At 44.5% G+C, this 24,234-nt stretch overlaps 5 protein-coding genes across 5 annotated transcripts; 3 read left to right on the plus strand and 2 right to left on the minus strand.

Annotated features, from left to right (window-relative positions):
- Window positions 1–5,286: 5,286 nt before the first annotated feature.
- On the plus strand, window positions 5,287–5,910 carry HO133_003512 (uncharacterized protein; the record flags this gene model as incomplete). The annotated part of the gene is made up of 1 exon (XM_037294434.1): window positions 5,287–5,910. The coding sequence occupies one exon, from the start codon at window positions 5,287–5,289 to the stop codon at window positions 5,908–5,910; it is 624 nt and encodes a 207-aa protein (XP_037149815.1).
- Window positions 5,911–6,776: 866 nt separating this feature from the next.
- On the plus strand, window positions 6,777–8,463 carry HO133_003513 (uncharacterized protein; the record flags this gene model as incomplete). Its single annotated transcript, XM_037294435.1, has 2 exons — window positions 6,777–6,972; window positions 7,190–8,463. 2 exons carry the CDS (start codon window positions 6,777–6,779, stop codon window positions 8,461–8,463), a joined length of 1,470 nt encoding a protein of 489 aa, XP_037149816.1.
- Window positions 8,464–11,496: 3,033 nt separating this feature from the next.
- On the plus strand, window positions 11,497–18,187 carry HO133_003514 (uncharacterized protein; the record flags this gene model as incomplete). The annotated part of the gene is made up of 9 exons (XM_037294436.1): window positions 11,497–11,694; window positions 11,771–12,520; window positions 12,572–14,345; window positions 14,508–14,987; window positions 15,141–16,479; window positions 16,534–16,565; window positions 16,612–16,628; window positions 16,792–17,011; window positions 17,523–18,187. 9 exons carry the CDS (start codon window positions 11,497–11,499, stop codon window positions 18,185–18,187), a joined length of 5,475 nt encoding a protein of 1,824 aa, XP_037149817.1.
- A 2,121-nt stretch (window positions 18,188–20,308) lies between these two features.
- Window positions 20,309–21,277, minus strand: HO133_003515 (uncharacterized protein; the record flags this gene model as incomplete). The annotated part of the gene is made up of 2 exons (XM_037294437.1): window positions 20,309–20,459; window positions 21,003–21,277. The coding sequence occupies 2 exons, from the start codon at window positions 21,275–21,277 to the stop codon at window positions 20,309–20,311; spliced, it is 426 nt and encodes a 141-aa protein (XP_037149818.1).
- A 1,559-nt stretch (window positions 21,278–22,836) lies between these two features.
- Window positions 22,837–23,889, minus strand: HO133_003516 (uncharacterized protein; the record flags this gene model as incomplete). The annotated part of the gene is made up of 1 exon (XM_037294438.1): window positions 22,837–23,889. One exon carries the CDS (start codon window positions 23,887–23,889, stop codon window positions 22,837–22,839), a length of 1,053 nt encoding a protein of 350 aa, XP_037149819.1.
- Window positions 23,890–24,234: the final 345 nt, after the last annotated feature.

The raw sequence follows: 24,234 nt of genomic DNA on the forward strand, positions 1-24,234 counted from the left end.
ACTACTTAATTAGTCGCTTAATTAATATTATCTACTTTATTAGCTTAATAATTTACTTAGTTAGATTATTAGCTAGTTACTTAATTAGTTATTTAATTAATTACTTAGCTAGTTATTTAATCTAATACTCTATAAAAAAAGAAATAAGAGAAGAAATTATAATAGATAAATATAAAGAATATAGCGGAGAATATTACGGAGAATACTATAGAGAAATCAAGCGATAATAAGATTATTATTATTAAAAATACGGCTTAACTCTTTAAGATTCTATATTATTTTAATTATTTATTTAATTAATTACTTAGCTAGTTATTTAATCTAATACTCTATAAAAGAAGAAGTAAAAGAAGAAATTATAATAGATAAATACGAAGAATATTACGGAGAAATTAAGTAGTAATAAAATTATCATCGTTAAGAATATAACTTAGCTCTCTAAAATCTTATATTATATTAATTATTTACTTAGTTATTTACTTAGTTAATTACTTAGCTAGCTATTTAATCTAATACTCTATAAGAGAAAAAGTAAGAGAAGAAATTATAATAGATAAATACGGAGAATATAGCGGAGAATAATACGGAGAATACTGTAAAGAAACTAAGCGATAATAAGACTATTATCGTTAAAAATACGGCTTAGCTCTTTAAAATCTTACATTATATACTCTCTATAATTTTATATTAAATTATTACTTAATAAGCGAAGAATATTACTATAACTTAGTTTATTATCTTTATTATATTAATATAATATATTATTATAATAACGTTATAAGAGAAGAATTTACTACGATAATTATAGTTAATTAAATCTCTATAGAAGAAATATTAAATAATATATATTTAAACGAATTAAAATTATTTAATATCTTACTCTAATAGCTATTTTATTATTTAAAAGATTTTACTACGATAGAAGATAATATAGAATTTATATTACTAATTAATATATTATCTTTATTTCTTTCTAATATTTCGATACTTCTTATTATAAGAATATAGTCTTTCTCTATTTTTTATAGATAATTATTATAAATTAATTTTTTATACTTAATATATCTTTCTAATTAAGTTTTAACGCGTCTCTCTTTATATATATATATATATCTATATATTATATAGATTAAATTAATTTTATAGTAATAAAAGTAGATTAAAAAGATATAGTAAGTAATTAGAGTTTAATTTAACTTAGAGCTAAAGCTAAAATTTCATTTAACTTAAAAGAATTTAACTTTATAAATTTAATTTATAGATCTTTACTTATAATAAATAATAAATCTATTAATTAAAAATCTATTAAGTAGAAGATTATAGCTCGATTTATATATAAAGTTTAATATATAATTACTTTTAATACTACTTAGAATATATAATAAATCTATTAATTAAAAATTTATTAAGTAGAAGATTATAGCTCGATTTATATATAAAGTTAAATATATAATTACTTTTAATACTACTTAGAATTAATATATATAAAAGAATAAGATAGAGTTAAATTTATATATATAGCTAATTATAAATTTAGAGTTACTACGCTTTTTAAATTAAATCGATTAAATTATCGCGAGTAAATAAATTAATATTTATAATTATTAAAAAAATAAATATATATTACTAATATCTAAAATAACTTTTTTTATTTTTTATTAAAATTAATTTTTTTTTTTAATAATAGAATAAAATATAGGCTTCTAGATATTCTTTTTTAAAAATTTAATCTTATAATTATTAAAGCGTAAGAAATTTAAATATTACTTATTAAAGTTCGCTTATTAAAATTCGCTTATCTATTTACTTAATAACTCTAATTAAAATAATAATTATAAATTTAATTTATAAGTCTTTACTTATATAATATAAATATATTATATATTATTAGAATTAAAATAATAGCTAAATAAGTTATTTATAATATAATATAATAATAAGAAAGCTATAGATCTAGTAGAGAACTCTATAAACTATAAAAAATTATATTTTATTAATGTTAGCTATTATTTTATACGCGTATTAATAATTAACTAGACGCTATAATATAAATTTATATTTATAAAAAATATAAAGATTAACGATTTTTACTAAGTATTAATTATTATAAAATTTAATAACTTTATAAATATAATAGACTTAGTAAATAGAGATCTAAATTAATAGACTAAAATAATATATAATTTTAATATTAAAATAGAGAATAGTAATAGTAGTTATTATATCGAATTTATTAAATAAATATAAATAAGAATAGATATAATTAGTCGTTAATTAGAATAATAATTAGAATAACTATTTATACTTCTAAATATAGAAATCTTAATCGAGATATCTTATAGATATATTATTTTATAATATAATATTATAATTATATTATTTCGTAATATATATTACTAAGATCTCGAATTTATTAAAAGTAAGATATAATATTTAATTTTATCTCTATTATATTTAAATATAATATAATATTACTTAATATAAAATATTCTATAAAATATATTATATTATTTCGATTAATAAGAATATCTAAGATCTAATTCTATAGAGATAGATGAAAGTAGAAGTATATACTTTTTTTAGATCGAAGTTTATACTTTTTTTAAAAGTATATACTTCTTATAAAAGACTTTCATATTCTTATTTTTTCAAGATATTACTTTCTTTTAAAACTAAAGCTTTTTTTAATATTACGCGAATAGTAATAGAAATAATATTTTTATTTTTATTTTAGATATTATATTACGAGTATATATCTATAAATTAAATTTATAATTTTTCTTAAATAAGAGCTATTAAGTAAATAGATAAGCGATCTTTAATAAGCGAACTCTAATAAGCGATAATAAATTCCTTACGCTTTAATAATTAGAAGACTATATTTTAAAATTATTTTTTTATCTAAAGATCTATTTTTCTTTCTATAATTTAAAAAAAAAAATCTTAAAATTAAAATAGAAAATAATAAAGTTATTCTAAAATTAAATAATATATATCTATTTTTTAATTAAGGCTATTTAGCTATTAAGCGAACTCTAATAAACGATATTTAAATTTCTTACGCTTTAATAACTATAAGACTATATTTAAAAAATCTTTTTTTTTTTAAAAGTCTATATTTCGCTTTATAATTTAAAAAGAAATCTTAAGATTTTAATAGAAAATAAAAAAGTTATTTTATATATTAATAATATATATATATATTTTTAATAAGAGAGCTTAAGAGAGCTAGTAAGTTAACTTAGATAGTCTAGCTAAAAGACGTAATAACCTCGAATTTATAATTAATTATATATATAAATTTAAGGTTTTTTAGCTTAGCCCTATCTTATTCTATTATTAGTATACGAGTAAAGATATATAAATTAAATTTATAATTATTTTTTTAATTAGACTTATCGAGTAAATTTAATAAATAATCTTTAATAAGCGATCTTTAATAAGCGATCTTTAATAAGTAATATTTAAGTATCTTATCTTTTAATAATTATAAGATTAAATTTTAAGATTTTTAAAGTATTTAAAAGCGTAAAATATACTTTATAATTTAAAAAAAATCTTAAAATTTTAATAGAAAATAATAAAGTTATTAAATAATTAAAATAGAATAAGAGATTTTAATAATTATAAATACTATTTATTTATTTATAACGAGTAAAGGCCTATAAATTAAATTCATAATCATTTTTTTTAATTAGAGCTATCGAGTAAATTTAATAAGCGAACTTTTAATAGACGATATTTAAATTCGTTACCTTTAAATATCTATAAGACTAAATTTAATAGTTCTTTTTTATCTAAAAGCTTACATTTCGTTCTATAATTTAAAAAAAAAATCTCAATATTTTAATAGAAAATAATAAAGTTATTTTAAAATTAAATAACATATACCTAATTAGACTATCCGGCTGTCGAGCGAACTTTGATAAGCGATATTTGAATTCCTTGCGCTTTAATAATTATAAGACTAAATTTAGAAATTCTTTTTTTATCTAAAAGCTTATATTTCGTTCTATAATTTAAAAAAAATCTTAAAATTTTAATAGAAAATAGTAAAGTTATTAAAGGGTTTAAATTAGAGTAAGAGATTTTAATAATTACGAACGCTAATTTATTTACCCGCGATAACTCAGCCTCGCCAAGTTAAAAATGAAATTCAATGTGGGGGAAAATTAACTATTAAATCTCGAGATTATTATATATAATTTTATATTATAATTTAAAGAGAATAGTTTAAATAGCTATTAAAAGCTTTTAGAAAATAAAGCTATATAAAAATCGCTTAATAATAAGTCTAATTATTATATCTAAGCTTAACTATTATATTATTAATCGTTTTCTTAGAACTTATATATTTCGTAGTCTTATATTAAACTACGTCTTAAACTTTAATCTTCTTACGTATATCGTAGACTTTATTTTTACGTTTAGGCTTCTTTCTAAGACATTTACAATCTATAGTAGTAGTATTATATAATAAAAAGATAGAAAATATAAATTTTTTAATAGGGAATTATTTAGCGCTTATATTAAATTTCATTTTTAACTTAGCGAGTTAGTCGATCTAATCAAAAGACGTAATAACCTTGAATTTATAATTAACTATATATATAAATTCAAGATTTTCTAATTTAGCTCTATCTTATTCTTTTATATATATTAATAACTTAATTAATTTAATTAAAAAGCGTAATAACTTTAAATTTATAGTTATATATATATAGATAGCTATTACGCGTATAGTCTCTACTTAATAAACGTATAGTTTCTATTTATTAGACGTATAGCTTCGCTAATTAAATTAACGGCCGCGCGAAAGCTAATAAATACTAATCGAAAATAATAAAGAATTCGTAAAGCTAATAAATACTAATCGGAAATAATAAAGAACTTATATCTAGTCTCTTCGAGTTAAATATCTTTATAGTAGAATATAATAGTATAATTAATACTTATCTTATCGCTCGCTTATATCCCTCGCTTAATAGATAAGAATTAAAGCGTATATTTATATCTATCTCTATACTTATCTCTATACTATAAGCGTTATAGCGAGTTTACATCCTTCTTCTACCCACACGATACCATGCTACCTTGTTCTTTCCATTGCAATTCAGCGGAATCTGAAGTGCTTGGTGTTTGCTATCATCAATCAGATTGACATTGAGATTGGAATCGGTGCTTTGTATTCTTACGGTGAAGACTCATCTTTGATGCCTCGTACTCTACCAAAGCTGCTGAACATTCCTTCTCCCCGAGCCGAATCCAAACGCGTTTTCTGGAGGAATGGCCACCAGCGACCGATCTGAGCAATTAGCTCCAGGCCAAACCGTCATGATACCATCTCGATCAGGCAGAGCCTTCACCATGAAGAAAGGTCAACGGCTGACAGTCATCGATCCACGGGGTGAACAGGTCTCCGATTTGCTCGCGTTCAACACCCACGACCTTGACGAGGTCATTTCCTCAGGACGTACTCTCGACTACGCTAGCCGCATCTACCTCACCAAAGGCGATCCGCTGTACTCGAACCGTAGCAACGTGATGTTGCGCATCATCGAAGATTCTGTCGGCCGACACGATTTCCTCCTCACGCCATGTAGCAAGGACACCTTCCGCATCATCTACGGCGAGAAAGAGCCGCACCATGGCTGCTTTGGCAACCTATCCACTGCGCTGATGCCATACGGCATCTTATCCGATCGTATACCTGTCGCCTTCAATTGCTTCATGAATGTGGCGATTGATGGAACCACGGGCCAGCTGTGCGTTGATCCGCCGAAGAGTAAAGCGGGTGATCACATTACATTCGAGGCTGAGATGGACTTGACGATGGCGTTGACGGCTTGTTCGGCATTGCAGTCAAACGGTGGAAGCTTCAAGCCGATACATTATAGAATCGACGATTGAAGTCAATGGAAGCTGGACATCTGGCAAGATTTGGGGCGGGAAGATCTCTGGCGTAAGCCGCTACGAGTAGTGTTTTAAAGTACGGTACTCAAGCCGGTTTCTAATATCTGGCCACTTAACCTATCTGGGAAAAGCGCATCTTTTTTCCCCATCCTCAATAACTTCTCAACCAAGACCATTATGAAGAACACTCTGGTATAACATATCTTCTGCTGATACTCTTCTATAATTTTGTAACAGAAAGTATGTTTAAAATTGTCCACGTTGTCAAGCAGTGAGGTGGTGGTCTTAGGCGACCTTACTCAATTAGGCTTAGGTGGCCCCGCCTTGAGTACACACTAGTTGTAACTAGGCCTTCCGTCAAATTGGCATTCATTACCTTACCTTTCTCCGATAGTCACATATCTTGAACCGAATATCACCTTGGCTTTCTACATCTTTGCACAGTCTTAAGGCAATCCAGATGACGTCCATGGTCTCCTCGAGCTTAGTATTCGTCATGATGGCACTTCACGCACTGCCTCCTTGGAGGGCGTGGCATTCCGAGAGCGCAGTCTGGAGTGAGGCCGTAGCATTGGGTAAAGCAAGTTGATCCATCGTCTCCGCACAGACAAACTACATCCCCTCGGCCAGTAGGCTTTCGGCTGGCGTTTTGACAGGCTATCACGATAAGGTTTCTCCTCACGGGGGCTTTGGTGGCTGCTGTCACATTACCAGTTGACGCCATGGACTCAAAACTGCCTATCATCCGCCGCATACCATTCCTCCTCGCACAACCATGACTACTGCGAAAAAATGATCAGCGACTGCTTCCAGTTGGCCCCAGTTGCGTGCTTGTATTGACGTGCTATTCCAGAGCCATTGTGATGGTGGATTCCTCATCGTATGAGAAGAGGAAAGACCCTCACAACGAGCTGAATAATCATGGCCTGCAGCTTGGAAATGATGGCTTCGTCGAATGGAAGCTCGATGAAAAGCAGCACCCGCGAAATTGGATCATTACGAAGAAGGCATACAATGTCGGCCTGGTTTGCTTCTTCGAGTTTTGGATGACAGCGATAAGTTCATCTGGGGTATGCTTTCTTCCTTCATTATCGATGAAAGCGTCGCTGAGGACTACCCTCATAGACTGCTACATCCAATTCAGGCCGCAAGGATTATTGCATCAGCAGAACAGTGGGCTATTTTGTGTTCACATCGCTGTGAGAGATGCTGTTTGCGCTTTCTAGGTGGCGTGACCAGTTGACAAGCTGCAGATACCTTATCGGACAAGCGATAGGAAGCATCTTCTGTTCACCCATCTCCGAAACGTTTGGCCGACGCACGCTCTACATCGTCGCGATCACAGTCTATTGTATCTTCAGCGCCATTATAGCAGCTGTACCTTCAGTCATTGCGGTATGCTTCGGACGGTTCTTCACAGGCTTTGCCTCTGCCATTCCTGCCACCGTCGCCTTCGGCAGCTTCGAAGATCTGTACGAAAGCGAAACACGGATTTGGATAGTCTATATCTACACCTTGGCAGGGAACATGGGCCTGGTATTGGGACCCATCTACTCCGCTTACGTGACCACATACGCTGGATGGCGTTGGGTCTTCTACATTTCCACCATCGTCTCTGGGATCGGCATCATCGCCTCATTGTTTCTCCACGAGAGTCGTACCAGGTACCTCTTAGAGTTGAAAGTCAAGGCAGTACAGAAGAGGGCTGGCAACAATGCTCTCCGCATCGCTGAGAGGCAAAATATCACACTACGATCCTTCGCACAAGATTGCCTCTTTCGTCCTCTGAAGTTCCTGGCCACCGAGCCTATCGTTTTCAGCTGCGCCGCCCTGATGGCCATATCCTTTAGCCTCATCTATGGGCTCACCGAAGGTCTTAATGTCGTATACACAGAATTGGGCTTCGCTGAGTCCACGACATCATCGCTATCCTTCGTTCCCATTCTAATTGGCCTACTGGTAAACGTCCTTCCTCGTATTTACGACCAGAGAGTTTTCACCCGCTGTCGCAAAAAAAGTTCCCTCCGCCCCGAAGCCAAAGTCAGCTCCTTAGTCACAGCCTGCCCCGCTCTCGCTGTAGGCCTTTGGCTCTTCGCTTGGACCATACCACCTCTTGTACCGCACGTCCACTGGACAGTGTCCATGATCGGGCTGGTGCTAGTCGGCTACGCAACCAACGACCTTTCTTACATACTTTTTGGCTACCTTACCGACTCGTATGGACCCTACGCAGCTTCTGCTTGCTCTGCTCTCAGCCTGTCGCGCACGCTCATGGCTGCCGTATTTCCGCTATTTACTTACAGCATGTACACTAGCTTGGGTGGTAACGTTGCAACAAGCATCTTCGCAGCTGTTGCAACGATGGCTTGCGTTACCCCTGTGGTGTTTATCAAGTATGGAAGGAAGCTTAGGGAGATGAGTCATTTTGCGCAAGCGGATGGATGTGAGAATCAGAGGGACGAGGAGACCCCGTCGAGAAAGGAGGAAGAGAAAGTGGAAAGAGGGCAAAGAGACTCTTCAGCAAGCACTGTCATTTTGCTTGGTTCGTGAACGTGGCATCTAACGAGTTTGATATGTCACCCTACAATATCTTCCTCCTGCTTGAGTCTCCAACGATTGGACTCCTATTGTCGAAAGTAGGAGTGCATAAGAATAACCCTAACCCTGATTTCAAGGAGCCTATTCAACGACGATAGATGGTCCGCCAAAGGAGCGTGGATCATAGCGTTATCCTATATGGGTGAATCAATAAGTGCAAAGGCCACTTCCCTCATTTTCCGAAGTGACGCGGAGACAAGGTTGCGTCCTTTAGATGGCCGCTACACCCCGAATCGGAAGTGTGGCAGCCATGTCAGCTTCACAGTCTGCAAGCAGTCACAAGGGCTTGCATTGAAGGACAGCGGCCGTTTATTCCGGTCGTCGAGTATTATGCAGGTAAGCATATAACAGCGCGTACCTACAGCCTTTGTCGGCTCAGGTCTTATCCCTGCCAGCCCACACCCTTAGGACGAAGCTGACATCTAGATTTGCCGAACGGACAAGATAGGCGCCGCGCATGGGGAAGCGTTGTGTGAGTGTCCCCATCCTCAAAAGGGAACATGGGTCACTTGCCTAGGCTCAGAACAGAATCAAGTACTGGATCTTGCTACGGTGATGGTGCATCTCCTTAGTTCAAAAGGCTCACTTGGCTCCACGACCTGCAAAAAACCGGAATGGGCTTGCATCGAGTCCTCGTATCGAAGTACTATTTCGTGATTTCTGCAGAAGACCGAGAGGGTTCCTGCAGTCTGCGAACTGTAAGAAGGATATTCAATTGGTGCATTACTACGGCAGCCTGTAGTCCGACCTCCCTACCGTTTTCAGTCCATTTTCTCTGTAGGGATTATACAGCCACATGTAAGGTCTATACACCCTCAACCCCGCGTAGCAGAAGAGCCTTCAGTATCGGCTTCGTTGGCGTAAGAAAGACACTAACCTCATTTGAGCATGTCGAGTAGCTCTCACGAGCGCATGGCTAAGTAGAAGACGAGGCTGGCTTGCTCGAGACACGATAGGTGGGGGGTTCCATGGCTTGCATGAAGCATAAGACGGGACCGGCGAAGGATGAATGCAGTCTGCAGTCTGCACATGTGCATTACCCGCACCAACATCTGCTTCCTGGGTCCTATGACTGACAAGCCATAGAAAAGACATCCTTCACCTAGGGTTATTGTTTGCACACGTACAACCCAGCGTATGAATGCAGAGCCGAAGGAGCCCGTAGGATCATCCATAACCGATGAATCATTCTTTGACTCCTTACGAGTATAAGCCGTATCAAATGTCGGATAGAATGTCGGATCAATTGTATCATCATCGTACTCTGCCGACCTCCGAGCTGAGCCGAGTCTAAACCTTGTTGTGATGAAAGTTACACAAATGATGATTGCTTGCATATGAAGAGCGGTCAGTTGGTGAAGCGAAAGTATATTTCCTTCCTGGGTCCGGGGTCCTGCAGGATTATGCCACCAGCTCACACGGTAAGCTCTTATTTCATTGGCTAAAAATTTCAAGAAATCTCCCGCATTATTGGCTTGGCGTGCTTAGCGCTTCTTCTTTCGGCCAAAAATCCACTAGCAATCTCTGTAACCCCGGAACCCGGGCAGGATAGGACACATGGAAGTTCTAGATTTCGGCACGACAGACTGTTCAGAGCACGCGAGCCCAGCATTCCGGTTCTGCGCAAGATGTGATAAGGTATGATATGATACTTTAGAGATTCGGCAAACCCCTGTTCATCGTGAAGTTGCATCTCAAAATTGCACAATTTCATTTTTGCGGGGATTAAAATAAAATCTGTATGGTTTGGCTTGGCTTGGCTAAATCTTCAATGTCCTAGCCAATCGGCTTTCACCTATGTTGTAATCATGAGGGAAAGAAGAATAAATAAGCATGTCTGGTGTGGCGGGGCAATTTTAGAGTTCAAAGTTGCTCGGATAAGGAGCCTAAAAATAAAGAAAAGGATCCGTCACGCCATGTCTTGGCAGTTGCTTTGGCGGACTTCATTCCGTCCTACTCCTCCTTCCTTAAAATATCCACCCCGTGTGTAATAAGGGAAGTTGAGTCTTATCTAACGGTTATCCAGGCACCCCCCATGGATTGTTCTTGAGGGTGTCTACCTACGTTAGCTATTAGCTGAGCTTGATTAGCACCGACACGCCTATCAGATACTTTAGGTAGGTAGGTCAAGAATAGCAATACGAAAAGCAAAATTGATTACCCTCACCCGCAATTACCCACGCTTACTCGTAGCCTCCAGAGAAGAAATGCAACCCCCACTACGAAACCCTGTACAGACTACTAGTCGAACGGAGGATTGACCCCCAGCGCATGCAGGCAATATGCAGGTGAGAACCGAGGAATGATCCAGATCTGACTTTTCATGTAGCTGATCCTTTGGCCAACTGGCCTATCAAGGAATTTCAACACCCCTCTCGCTTATGCGAACCTCTCAACCTTGCTGGAAATCTTCGGAGTGCGGAGATGCCACCGAGCTAACAATCCTTAGCGCTATAAACGTGCAAACGCATAAAAATCATCACGAGGTGACATTGCTAATATGGGTAGCCATACTATGAAGGACTAAGATACTGATCTGTGATGAAGAAGCAATCTATCAGGCGGCCCGTTCGCTTGGCCACCGTGACCATTCTCATAGCCACCATGACTTTACCGTCTGAGGGTGTTCTGGCCGAGATCCAGCTTATTCAACAGCTTTCACCGGCCATGTGGCGTGTCCGAAAACTGTCAAGATGCAAATCTTCTCACTCCCGAGCTCCATCGTGGCTCGTCCAAAGAGAGTAACGCCGGCAGCCTCGACCATGGACCCTTCAAATGATCTCCCCGGATTGGGAAAAATCCTGTATGGTGCCGCTCGTAGGCAGGTACATCCAGGTACGCCGAGACTTCACGCAGGGGACGACAGACGTAAGAACCTCCTCTCTCCCCGTCTACTTCTACATTCAAGGAGTCGCACATTCGTTTCTGCTCTTGTGTCCTGTTCGTTCATGACAGACAAGCTACGCACATCGAGTCACATCCGTCATGATACTCCCACGATGGGTCGTCACTTCGGCGGTGGCTTTGCTTCCACAGGTCTCTGGCTTTGCATCAACGGACAGCCCATCAGATGCAGATCCAGCGCAGTCAGGCTATCTGCCAAACCACAACATGGATCCAGCAGTCGTTGATAGCGCCGAGTTTGGTTTGCTCTGGAAAGTACCCTTTAACTACCAAGAACAGGTGAGCAAGGCGTCGAACCTCGCCATTAGAGGCATTAAGCCCCATATGGATCCTGCTGCTAATATAACAATCGTAGTTCTACGCAAAGCCTCTGGTATATACACCAAATGCTGGTGGAAACCAGCTTGTTTTCTTGGCATCTTCGCAGAATTGGATTCGGACCCTAGATGCCAAGACGGGCGATCTTCTCAACTCTCGACAGGTCCATACGCCATTCTTGCAGACCGACATTGCTTGCACAGATATCCCCAATTATATCGGCATCATTGGAACCCCCATCATAGATACTACTAGCGACATTGTGTACTTTTTCTCCAAGACTTATATCCCGAATTACAGATACGCGGGAGACACTGGCGCTTACAACGGAGTCTATTACTTTCACGGCGTGAATATCAACACATTAGCGGACACTTTTCCACCTCTCTTGGTCGACGGCGTTCCGGCCGATAATGATCCGTTGAAATATTTCATTGGAGGGACCGTCCTGCAGCGACCAGCCTTGACTATGATTGGCTCCGTTGTCTACGGTGGTTTCGGCGGTCACTGTGACTTGTTCAACTATACAGGTCAAATCGTTGGCATCGATATCAATCTGCAAGAGGTTGTGACCAATTTCGTTACCGAAGCTGGACCTCTAGTTCCTCAGACCAATGTCTGGAATGAGAACCTTGGCGGAGGCCAAGGTGGCATCTGGATGAGCGGAATGGCTCTATCGACTGACGGTGAACGTCTCTTCTGGGTATCGGGGAATGGTGACGGTCACCAAAATGTTGATGCGCCTGCCTCCGGAAGCAGCGGCTGCCAAACGCTGGGTGAAGCTTGTGTATGTGTACTGGTCTGGACCTGTGAGTCCAGGGTGCTAATAGACTTGTAGGTCAACCTCAACATTGGTGATGGCGGTAAGCTGCTTTTGACAGATTACTTTCAGCCTTACGACTATCAGAATTTGGACGGTGGTGATCAGGACTTTGGCTCGGGTGGTATCGCACTTCTCGATCCCACGGTTTTCTATGGCACCGGTGTTTCCAAGATGGCCGTGACAGCTGGTAAAAACGGTAAGATTTACATCCTCAATGCCAACAACTTGGGTGGGTACAGAAATGGCCCAGGCGGAACCGATGGGATCATTCAGACGATCACGACGAACAAAGCTGTCTTCGGTGGCTCAGGATCCTATCCGCTTGAAGGTGGCTACATCTACTCGACACCCATCAACTATCCTACATACGTGTACAAGCTTGGCTTCGACGGTAACGGTGTTCCACTGTTCACTCAAGTCGGTGCGACTACCGAGATCTCTGCTGGTCGTGTCGGCGTCGGTATCCCAACTATCACCACCTATCAAGGCAAAGCTGGCACAGCCATTCTATGGATGTGTGATCCTGACGCCGGTTTGCGGGCTTGGTATGCCGTGCCGAACCCGGATGGCACCATGAAGACGATCAATCTGCCGCAAGTCAACGGATTGAACAAATTTCAGCGCCCGTCTTTTGGAGACACCCGCCTGTATGTCACAGACGCTGAGGGAACCGTCTATTGTCTGGGCTCTCCCGTCAATCTACCTCTGAATTGTACTTCGCCTGTCGACTTTGGCAGCGTTGCTCTTGGGAGTAGTCAGACCGAAACGGTCACTTGCAAAGCTGTCATTGCCATCAACGAGATAACCAGTATCACCACTGGCGATGCAAATTTCCAGGTCAATGCTGCGAATTTGCCCCAAGGGCCAGTCGCAGCAGGTACCACATTCAGCTTTCCCGTCATCTGGAACCTTAGCACAATACACAATGGAGATGCAGCAAATGCCTCATATGGCAATGTCTCACCTGGTGTCAAAAGTACTGCATTAACACTTACCACTCTCAACGGGGTGGGAGGATACTCGACAACATTTCCCATCAGCTTGACGGGAACAGAGGTGTCGCAGGACGCTTTTCTCGTCATAGCTCCAATCACGGTCGACTACAGTGGGCTTGTCCTTCTGAATTATCCAGAAGATGTTCCCACCAATTCCCTTTCCTTTACCATCACCAATGCGGGGTTGAGCCCTCTCACTATCCTTGGCTATGCGTACACTACCGATGACCTCGACGACGATGACATAGACTGGACCAACACTACGTTTGGTGGCGCTACGCAAGATCTTGGATACGGCTTCACTGCGAGCGATCTGCCTGTGGTGGGCACTGTCATTGCAGGGGGGGCCCAGATATCAGTCGACTCGACCTTCACTCCTGTCAATGGAACTGGTAACTACGGATCTTTCTTCGAGGTATGGAGCGATGGAGGATCCCAGAACATCATTTTGGAAGGCTCTGCCTCTACCGCACCAATCGCAAATTTCTCCATCAGTAACGGCGAAGGCGGTTGGTTGCCGCAGAGCACCCTTCTTATGGATTTTGGCGAGGTTGTTCCGGGAACATCACCATCATTGCAAATCCGCATTTGCGACGTCGGTGGCTCGGTGCTCGAAGTCACCAAGAGCAAGCCTCCTAACGGCGTCTTTCGTCTGGATGATCCTACTGATCTGCATGAGTCACAGCAAATTCCTGTCGATCAGTGTGCCTACGGGACTGTCATATTTGCCACTAACGCTGAGACTCCAAACAATCCAGATCAAGTTTATACAAATAGCTGGACTTTGAACACCGGTATGTGAATTCTTGTGCTATTTCCTACATCTCCGTCTCTAACATGGCAACCATTAGATGATTTGAACTTTGGCGTCCACACTGTTCAGATACAGGGTACGGTGGTGAGCAGAAAAGTGGGACCGACAAATTCCTCAGGCTTGCCTATCTACTCGTACCTAGGCTGTTTTATCGATGATGCCCCGGCGGGGCGATTGCTTCCCACCCAGCCATATGATAATAGCTCGAACACCAATGGTCTTTGCCAAACGGAAGCTCAAGCAGGCAACTACATCTTCGCCGGTACTGAGTATCAAACCGAATGCTGGTTAGGTGATACACCACCACCCAGCCTCTATCAAGCCGCCGAAACCTACTGCACATTCTCCTGCGCCGGCGATGCGACTCAAGTCTGCGGCGGATTCGGCGGTTATCTGAGCGTCTACTACGACTCCACCCGCTATACCCCAGGAAACAACACTCAGCCTGCCGGCGCACCAATCACTGTCAATCAGACTGGAAACTACAACTACATTGGTTGCTACTCAGAGGCTACAGTTGGTCGCGCACTTTCTGGCTTGGCGCCGGCAATTCCAGCTGGCATTGGCAACACGGTCGAGAGCTGTGAGGCTTCTTGTCAGGGGTATACTTACTTCGGCGTCGGTATGTACATTCCAGAGCAAGCTTTTCCCGTTCATCTCACGATTCGAAAGGCAAGACTGAAGTAGAGGAGTCTTTTGACTGCCCCGAAGCTGTCTGAGCCACTACTTGAACATCTGCCTCGAAGAAGGAACGCTGACTCCGAGCTCTCAATAGAGTACTCCAACGAGTGCTACTGCGGTAACACGATCAACGCTGGCTCAGTCAACCAGCCTAGCTCGGATATCCTTGTCAACGGTTGTTCCATGCTGTGCGGTGGCAACGTCTCGGAGTACTGCGGCGGTCCGGATAGGCTTGACATGTACCAGCTCGATGGTAGCTTGCCCTTACCCACCTCGACAACATCGACGCCGGGGACGAGCCCGACACCAACGCCTGGCGCGCCTTCGGTTGTGCCATCCGCTGGTGGGTTCAGCTACATTGGCTGCTATACGGATAGCACGGCCAATCGCGCGCTCACAGGGCTTACGAATCCTGTTGCTGGTGCAACGCTGACCATCGAGCTCTGCGCCGCTGCTTGCGCTCAGTTCACATATTTCGGCGTCGAATACAGCGCTGAGTGTTACTGCGGGGATGCCTTGCTAGGAGGTTCGGCTCTAGCTACTGGTGGAAGCGATCCAACCCAAAATCTGTGCGATATGACTTGCGACGGCAATACTAGTGAATACTGCGGCGGTCCGAATCGACTAAATACGTATCAGTACAATGCCTCGCTCGCCTCTGCTTCCTCGGCTGTTCCCACTGTCACCAATTCAGCAACGGTTTCTGGCATTGCGTCCGCATCGAGTACCAGTTCTTCTACACCAGCGCCCACACCAACTGGACCGATCACAGTCCAAAAGGGGGTGGGGTTCTCGTACTTAGGATGCTACAGCGATAGCGTCAACTCGAGAGCTTTATCTGGACTCACCAACCCCGGGGTCGCAAGTCAGAATGATGTCGAACAATGTGCTTCCGAGTGTAGTGCTTTCACGTATTTTGGTGTCGAATACGGAGCTGAATGCTACTGTGGTAGCGCCATCAACGGAGGATCAGCTCTCGTTGCCGGAAGCACCCCGGACGTTACTGGTTGCAATATGGTCTGCAGCGGAAACGCGACAGAGTACTGTGGTGGCTCGAATCGGATCAACGTCTACACTTACGTTGCTGTGACCTCGTCAGCTCTTCCGTCAAGCTCCATTGCATCGTCGTCGGTCATTGCCTCGTCGAATATCGGAACATCATCCAGCATTACCGCCTCTGTAATCTCTGCTGCTTCCTCAGCCTCTGTCATCTCCACAGCATCATCTATCGCGCCCACATCCACTGGTCCGGTCCACGTCCAAACGGTCGGCAACTACGTCTATCAAGGTTGCTGGAACGACACCCAACAAGACAGCAACACTCGCACTCTCAGCGGATTTGCATATTTCAATACTTCCGGTTTGACAGTTGAGCTGTGTGCCGCTCAGTGCACTGGTTATGCGTGGATGGGTGTCGAGTATGGACAGGAGTGGTAAGCAGATCCGCACTTGGTATAATTTGAAAAAAGTTGCTGATGGGTATCTAGCTACTGCGGGACAGCTCCCAATGTCGGCAGCGGTATACAGCCCCAGACTGACTGCAATGTACTATGTTCGGGCAACAGCCTGGAATACTGTGGAGGTGGCTGGCGACTGGATATGTATGAGATCCAGAACCGTCTCATCCCATCATCGGCATCTTCCATTGCATCGACAATATCTTCCGTTGCCTCCACCTACGCTTCCTCCGCCAGTGCTGTCTCTTCTGCCACGCTACCAGCATCTACTAAACTATCATCGACCAGTCCAAGTCTTATGACCGTATCCTCCAGCGTGATCTCGCCCTACAGCGCATCAACTTTTGCATCTTCGGTCTCGGTAGCCTCGTCATCAAAATTTTCGCTTTCATCGTCCGTACTAGGTTCCACTATAGGCTTGGGCAGCGTATCTTCCGCAACTCCATCCGCGATCTCGTCCCCTGGCTCAACTTTGTCCAGCAAGCCAGCCTCGACCTCCGTCTCATCTGTCGGTGCAGCGTCGTCGATCATGTCATCCTCCACAATATTGTCTTCCAAATTATCATCGTCCGCCACGCTCTATTCCACCACACTATCCTCCTCCGTACTACCCTCGAGCAAACCCTCGTCGACGACGCTCTCGTCTACCAAAATGTCCTCGACCAGTATGTATTCCACTACATCATCATCTGGTCGAATCTCCTCAACATCGCTGTCCTCTACCACAAAACTCTCAACCACCATCTCATCCACCACCTCATCCATTAGACCATCATCCAGCAAACTGTCCTCAACATTGCTATCCTCTACCACAAAACTTTCAACCACCATCTCATCCATTAGACCATCATCCAGCAAACTGTCCTCAACATCGCTATCCTCTACCACAAAACCCTCAACCAGCGCATCGACAATCTCATCGATAAAGTCCGCACACCTTTCCTCCACGATCTCTTCCACCCTCTCATCCACCGTCCCTTCAATTCACACCCCCACCGTCGGCGAGCTCTCCTCCTCAGGCTGGTCCTACCTCGGCTGCGCCAACAACTCCGTAACGCCGCGTGCCCTCTCCGGCGCCTCCTACACCAACACGTCCGGCATGACCGTCGAGTCCTGCCAATCCTACTGCAGCACCAACGGCAACAACTTCCCCCTCGCCGGCCTCGAATACGGCCAGGAATGCTACTGCGGCTCCGGTCTCCAAAACTACGCCGCGGTGGGCAAGTCGGGCTGCTCGGAACCGTGCGCGGGCAACGCGTCCGAGATCTGCGGCAGCGCCAACCTACTCAGTCTGTACAACCTGACGAGCTACCAGCCTCCGTCCACGGTTCCGCAGGTCGGCTACTACGTCTCCCAGGGCTGCTACAACGAGGCGCCGAACGGGCGCCTGCTCGGCGGGCCCTCGTACTCGAACGCCTCGGGCATGACGGTCGAGTCGTGCGTCCAGTTCTGCCAGGCTTCGACCCCGACCATGCGGGTCGCGGGCGTCGAGTCCGCCCAGGAATGCTACTGCGCGTCCACTCTGCCGGGCTCGGCGACCGCGGCGAGCTCGAGCGGTTGCGACGTGCCGTGCTCGGGCAACCGGAAGGAGTTTTGTGGCGGGAGTGGGCTTTTGAACCTTTATGAGTATAATGCGACGAGCGTGAGTGCGCTGGGCGTGCCGGCTACGGGGAGTCAGTCGTGATTGGGCATGTGGAGGGTGGAAGGGGAAGGGGAAGGGAAGGTGGGGTAACGACTTATGACATTTGACCTGGTTCTGGGGGTCGGAAAAGCTTCACTATGCGGATGTTAATATTCTAATCGATAATTTGTAATAAATCTAATCTAATTCTGTAACTCTTCTGACTAGCGCGACATCCTCTTCTGCTGCTGCCTGAAGAGAATTTCATCCTCACTGCTGAGGGATGAACAGTCACTAACTATGACCTTTAGTACCCCCCCAATCAATACACCCCTCTCTCACCCACCTCAACTCTTAATCCCTATCCTTCTTTCAAGAACCCCTACTCCTACACACCCTTTCCTTTCCTTCCCTTCCACGTCCAAACCCAAATCGTTCCCTCCCCTTCCCAACCCCCACCCACCCATATCCTCCCTACAACCAGTAACGCAACGGAACCGCTTCCCAACCCACTTCGCGCATGTGGGCAGGAGACGACAGAGCAGGCGCTGGCCGGGCAATCAATGCTAGATTTCTCGCGAGGTTGGTCCGAGGGGTGGATCCAAACTGTTTTGATTGCGGGTTGGAAGGCTAGGCTTGCTCGGCGGGTCGGCCAAGTTGGGCTTCGTTTCGCTCAGAGCCTCTTTGGGGCCGAGAGAGGGCTGAACGTCATTGGGATCGGGATGCCCCCGCAGTCCCGGCGCGTTGTTCTACTTCGCATCTGGGATCGGGGACGCGATGGAGGGACGTACGTACGTACGGCGCCGGGTGTGCGTGTTTGATGAGACGGGGATGGCGTACCGGAGCTTCGTCGGGCTGCTTTCGGTGAGGGTTGCTGTTGGGTTGGGTTTGGCTCGGGCGGCGATGGAGGGAGTCGGGGTCGGAGCGGCCGTGGGGGTTGGGGGATCGGCTCGGCTCGGCTTGTGCGCGTGGAGGTTGGATGACTGTTTTGGGGGGCTTTTTGGGGGGGGGGGGGGGGGGGGGGGGGGTGGGGGGGGGGGGGGGGGGGGGGGGGGGGGGGGGGGGGGGGGTTTTTTTTTTAAAAAGGGGGGGGGGGGGGGGGGGGGTTTTTTTTTTTTTGGGGGGGGGGGGGGGGGGGGGGGGAGTCGAGGGGTGGGTTGTTTTGGCCTGCTCTCGCTTTGTGGAATGAAGAGGTTTGGTTGAGAGGGTCGATGCAGAAGAATGTGTTGTATTGTGAGTGGTGATGGAGCGAGCTTTTGGCAGCTGATGGGGGTCTCGATCTTCGTAGAGACGTGGATGGCAGATGTGGAGAGTTGATGGTTCAGGTGCTTGGCTCTGCTACCTTTTTCATGGCGTTGTGTCTCTTGGTCGATGTCCGGTACCGTAGGAGTCGAAGAACGTCCTGGTGGTGGAAATACTAGAAGAGCACGCGGGAGACTTTCCCACAGCCATCTGGACGTTCTGTGTGCAGCTGTTTCGTGTGGAGCTGTTTTAAGTAGGACCCTCCTGAGATGCGAGAAATGCTGTTGCCATGAACGGACAGAGTGTTGAACTTGCTTGTGCAGCCTGAGGGTGGACGACCATCGCCATGGACTTTTCTGGCAAGACTGCCTCCTGCCGTTGAGTCTTGACCATGGCCCAGAAGCGGCCAAAGAGCTCCTCAGTGCACTGACTGTACTCAGCGGCTATTGACGTGGCAGTTCTGAATGTGTTCGTCGACAGTCTCACATAGCTCCAAGTGCCCGCTGTCTTTATTTACCGCTCGTTCTCCCAAAGCTCATTATCTCATAGGACAGTCTTACAATGGCGTACGCAAACATGGTTCCATTTGGACAGCCGTGCAGTCGAGGCTAGTCTAGGCGAGTGCTTAATGAAGTCTGCTTGTTTCACAATTGTTCTGTTTTACCGCTCAATATCAGTCCTATGCCAACCTGTTTTCCAGTCGCTGGAAGTCATGTGTGCCAAGTAGGGCCAAAACATCCGTAATATATAATGCCTCCCTTCTCCACATAAAGCCTTCTACAATATCACTAACATCATGAATCAAGAGTTGTGAAGAACGCTGTTCATACGACTGTATCGTCAACGTGTTCCAAACTCTTGCCTTTTCGTCTTGAGGATTCAGCAAACCATCTTTTTCACCTTACTGCTACTCTGTAGCTAAGGACCTACCAGATTCTGCTCTCACAACACCCAAAACGCAAACATCATGGCATCCATCTCAGCCACTGATGTTCCAATGTCCCGCATAGCGTGATCCGCCATGCCGACTTGAACGATCTCAAGCGACCGCATCGGATGGACAAGGCGTTCAACCAATTGCCGCTGTTTATTTCTGAACGATTCGCACATTTATAGGAGCTGAACACTATAGTGTTGCAGCTCTATTGAGGGAGAGGTCGAAGATGGCGCAGGCGCAAGAAGGGGGTGAGGTGCAAAAGAGGACCAGTTTGTATACCTACTCATTACTAAAATGAAGCATATCAAATCCCTAATTTTTTGCGCTAGAACATTTATTCATCAGCTTACCCAGCTTGCGTGATGATCTTCCTTACCCGACATGCTGAAGATATGCAGGGGCTTGTTGGTGGTTACATGTGTAGTTGGCGACCGCGCGGTATTTGCGCGCTCTCCCCAGGCGCATACGACATCAAAGCGCCAAATTCGACGTGTCAAATACCGCATTTCGGAGCAGAAACCCGAACAGTCCTAGCAAAAATCACCAAGGATTGAGAAACGTTCGTGGCGAGGATGAAGGAATGAGGCACCAATAGCCATATCGATAGCGTGGCAAATCTTCTCCTTCTCGTCATGATGACTTCATTTCCAAACAACTCTTCAAGCTTGCCGCCCGCCACCACCCTCCACTCACAAACACCCCGCCAAATTTTCGCCCTTCCCTTCCTCGGCTGGTATCACGCCTTCACCGAACCAGGCCTCATCCTCGTCGTCCCTCTCGCTGCCCTCAGCTGCATCGCCTGCATCGCCCTGTCCCGCCTCTTCACCAATATCCTGGACAACATCTTGACCATATGGGCCAACAGTCCTCCGTCCAACCAGGTCGTGCTGGAAGCGGGCAATTTGAGGATCGAATTTGGCTGTACGAGGGAGCCGGTTCCGTTGGATTTCATCGCGGAGTTCGTGGCGAGTCATAGAGATGCGGTGGAGAGAAGGTTCGCGCCTGTTTTTACGCGGGAGTGGTGGTGGGAGTCGGGGAATAGGACGAGGCTTTGTTATGCGGGGTTGAGGATTGTGGAGGGTGGGAGGGAGCCGATTCCGCCGTCTGGTTAGTTTTGAATAGGTATGGGGCTGATGGGATTGCTCTATGGTTGATGCTCCTGGGCAACGTAACGTTTGAGCACGTCCAGATACAGATCTAGAGTAAATATTGTTGAATCGCAGTGACGCTTTATACTCATTTTTAGGATCATCTTTCCCGCTCTCGTACCCATCCATCAGCTTCACATACTCTGTCTGGCCCTGCCTTGGCCCTGCCTTGGCCCATCCCTCAATACCTTCGGGCAGGATATAATAAGGCTCCGCATATCCGTGATGCCTTCATCGAGGATCAAGTCATCAAACCAGCCCGCAGCTTGCCTGCCACGTTCCCGTGATGAATCTGGTAAGTATATTGCTGTGTTTGTCAAGCGCAGTGGTCTAGATTCGTGCAAGGTCTCTTACTGCAATAGAATATCACCGTCCTGATGCGTGCGGCTACGCAGAGGTTCCGGACGGCGTGGAGACTGTGATGCAGCGTCTGGGCCAGTAGATCCAGAGATCCGATGATGGTATCGCCCTGGGAGTGGAGCGGTCAGTTTGCGCATCTGATTGACGAATGGAGGAACGTGCCGGCCTCGAAGTCTGTCTGGCGCAGATCGATGAGTAGGAAGTCCACGCCGGATTTTGACTTTGGTGAAGCTTTGCTAGGAGAGGGGAGCCGGGGATGGAGTTCGGTGTGGTGTTGTGTGGAGATGGGTAGGTGGCGTGCTGGGGAGCTGAGGGTTCTTGTTGTTCCTTGGTTACTAGAGGAAGTCTTGAGAGGAGACGGAGCTACTTTTAGCAACCTACCGCGCATAGTCCTCACACAATACCACATTTTGAGCTTCTGGGGGATAGCAAGAGGGTCGAGCGGAGAGCGAAGGCGGCGGCAATCACTGAAAAGCCAGATACAAGGTAGCAAAAGCGCCGGATGAGTCAGTCGTAGCTGGTGTTGGTATGAGCGCACAGAGTGATGGAGTGAGGAAGGATATTGTAGAGCTGGAACGGATATCGTCAATGGAGTCAACGTGATGGGAATTCGAACTTGATCTTAGCGGGGTTTTGTAGATAATAGACAACAACATATGGACGCAGATACAATACTGGTACGATGTCTGTTGGATTTGGAGGACTTGCGATTTTGTTCGCTGTATCAAGAACAGCCCTAGCCTGAAGCATTGAATGAACTCGGTGATTGTTGGCACAATGAGAATGTGATCAACGGTATGCAGCGAGAGGTCAACGAAAACTGACGCATTCGATCTTTGTACATATCGGATTTCTGGACTCATTTTTATGTCATACCCAAGACCTTCGGTGCCAAGATTATCACTATCGAGGCAAAAGCTCTCGAACAACAGACTTGTATCTGTTCCAAAATTTTCTGTCGGTGAAAGCAATTCGAGAGGCTTTCTCCCCTCCGAGATGACGAGCCACAATGGGCTCTATCTCAACTACGGCTCGGCAACCTTCACGAGGATCTTTCCCTTCGCGCGCCCAGTCTTCAATCTCTCAAATGCTCTGATAGGTCCCTTGTCCTCCATGCCGTACACCTCATCAATCAAGGCCTTCACCTTGCCCTGCGCCATCCACCCCGCAATCTCTTTCAAGTGATCACTGTTGTTTGCCGCTCCCAGGAACTGGAATGGTCTCTTCCCACCACCAAGGAACCCAGGCCACATCATTCGACTCAACAAGTTGTAGATCTCGCCTAGACTCAATCCTCCACCAACCTGCACATACTTGGTCCCTGTATGTGTGAAGTCGTGACATTGCCAGTACAACTCGCTCGGCGTGCCTACATTGTCGACTATCAAATCGAACTTCTGCATCTTCTTCAGTTCGGCAACAATGTCCTTGCTTTTGTAGTCAATGACTTGATCAGCGCCAAGAGACTTGCAGAGCTCGACATTGACGCTTGAGCAGCTGGTGGCGACATAGCAGCCTTTGACTTTCGCCAATTGAATGCCAAAACTCCCTACTCCGCCGCTACCGCCGTTGATGAAGACCCGGTCCCCAGACTTGATGTTTGGGACGATGCATTGGTATGCCGTCAGGGCTGCGGTGCCAATGCAGGCTGCATCATCAAGACTTACTCCCTGAGGCAGAGGCACACAGCCTGATCTTGGCGCAATGGTGTACTCCGCCAGAGTGCCGTACTGTGTGGGAGCGTCTAGTTTTCCGAATACCAACTGGCCCGGCTTTAGATCTTCGGTTGAGACCTTCTTTGAATTGGCACCGCTGGCTACGACACGGCCGGCGAAGTCAAGGGCTGGAGAGGCGGGTTTTTTGATTATAAGATTGCCGAGGATAGGTAATTGGGCGAACTTGTAGTCGACTGGGTTGAGAGTGGAGGATAAGACCTGGACGAGCACTTGATCTGCTGCCAGTGAGTTGGCGTTGGGCGGCAGAGGGGCGGTGTTGTTGAGTTTGAGGTTCTTCTCGATGCCACCAGTGGTCTGGGAGAACTGCCATGCTTTCATTGTTGTGGGGATTGAGCTTGACATGATGATTGATTTATAGACCTGACTCTTTGTATTGGTTGTCGAAATAATAGTACATATATAAAATGGAGAAGTTCAGGTGCGTCTGCAATGCAATGCAAGAGAAGGGAAAGAGATCCTCGAGGAAATTGCGACGAATTATTTGATTTCTTGGCAGGGCACGGATCTCGGAACTTCGTACAGCCGTCGAGCTAAGATTAGCCAATTGCGACCTAGCTTCAGTCCTAACCTTAGCGTGCCAAGCGGGTGACAGAAAAGCCTTGACACTAACCTGCATTAAGCTAGGAGATCAAGGGCCGTCCCACATACAATTTCACACCCAAATTTCACCCTCTTAGGTCATAAATG

The sequence above is a fragment of the Letharia lupina genome (genome assembly GCF_014066315.1).
Source record: "Letharia lupina isolate WasteWater1 chromosome Unknown contig_17, whole genome shotgun sequence".
Lineage (NCBI taxonomy): Eukaryota > Fungi > Ascomycota > Lecanoromycetes > Lecanorales > Parmeliaceae > Letharia > Letharia lupina.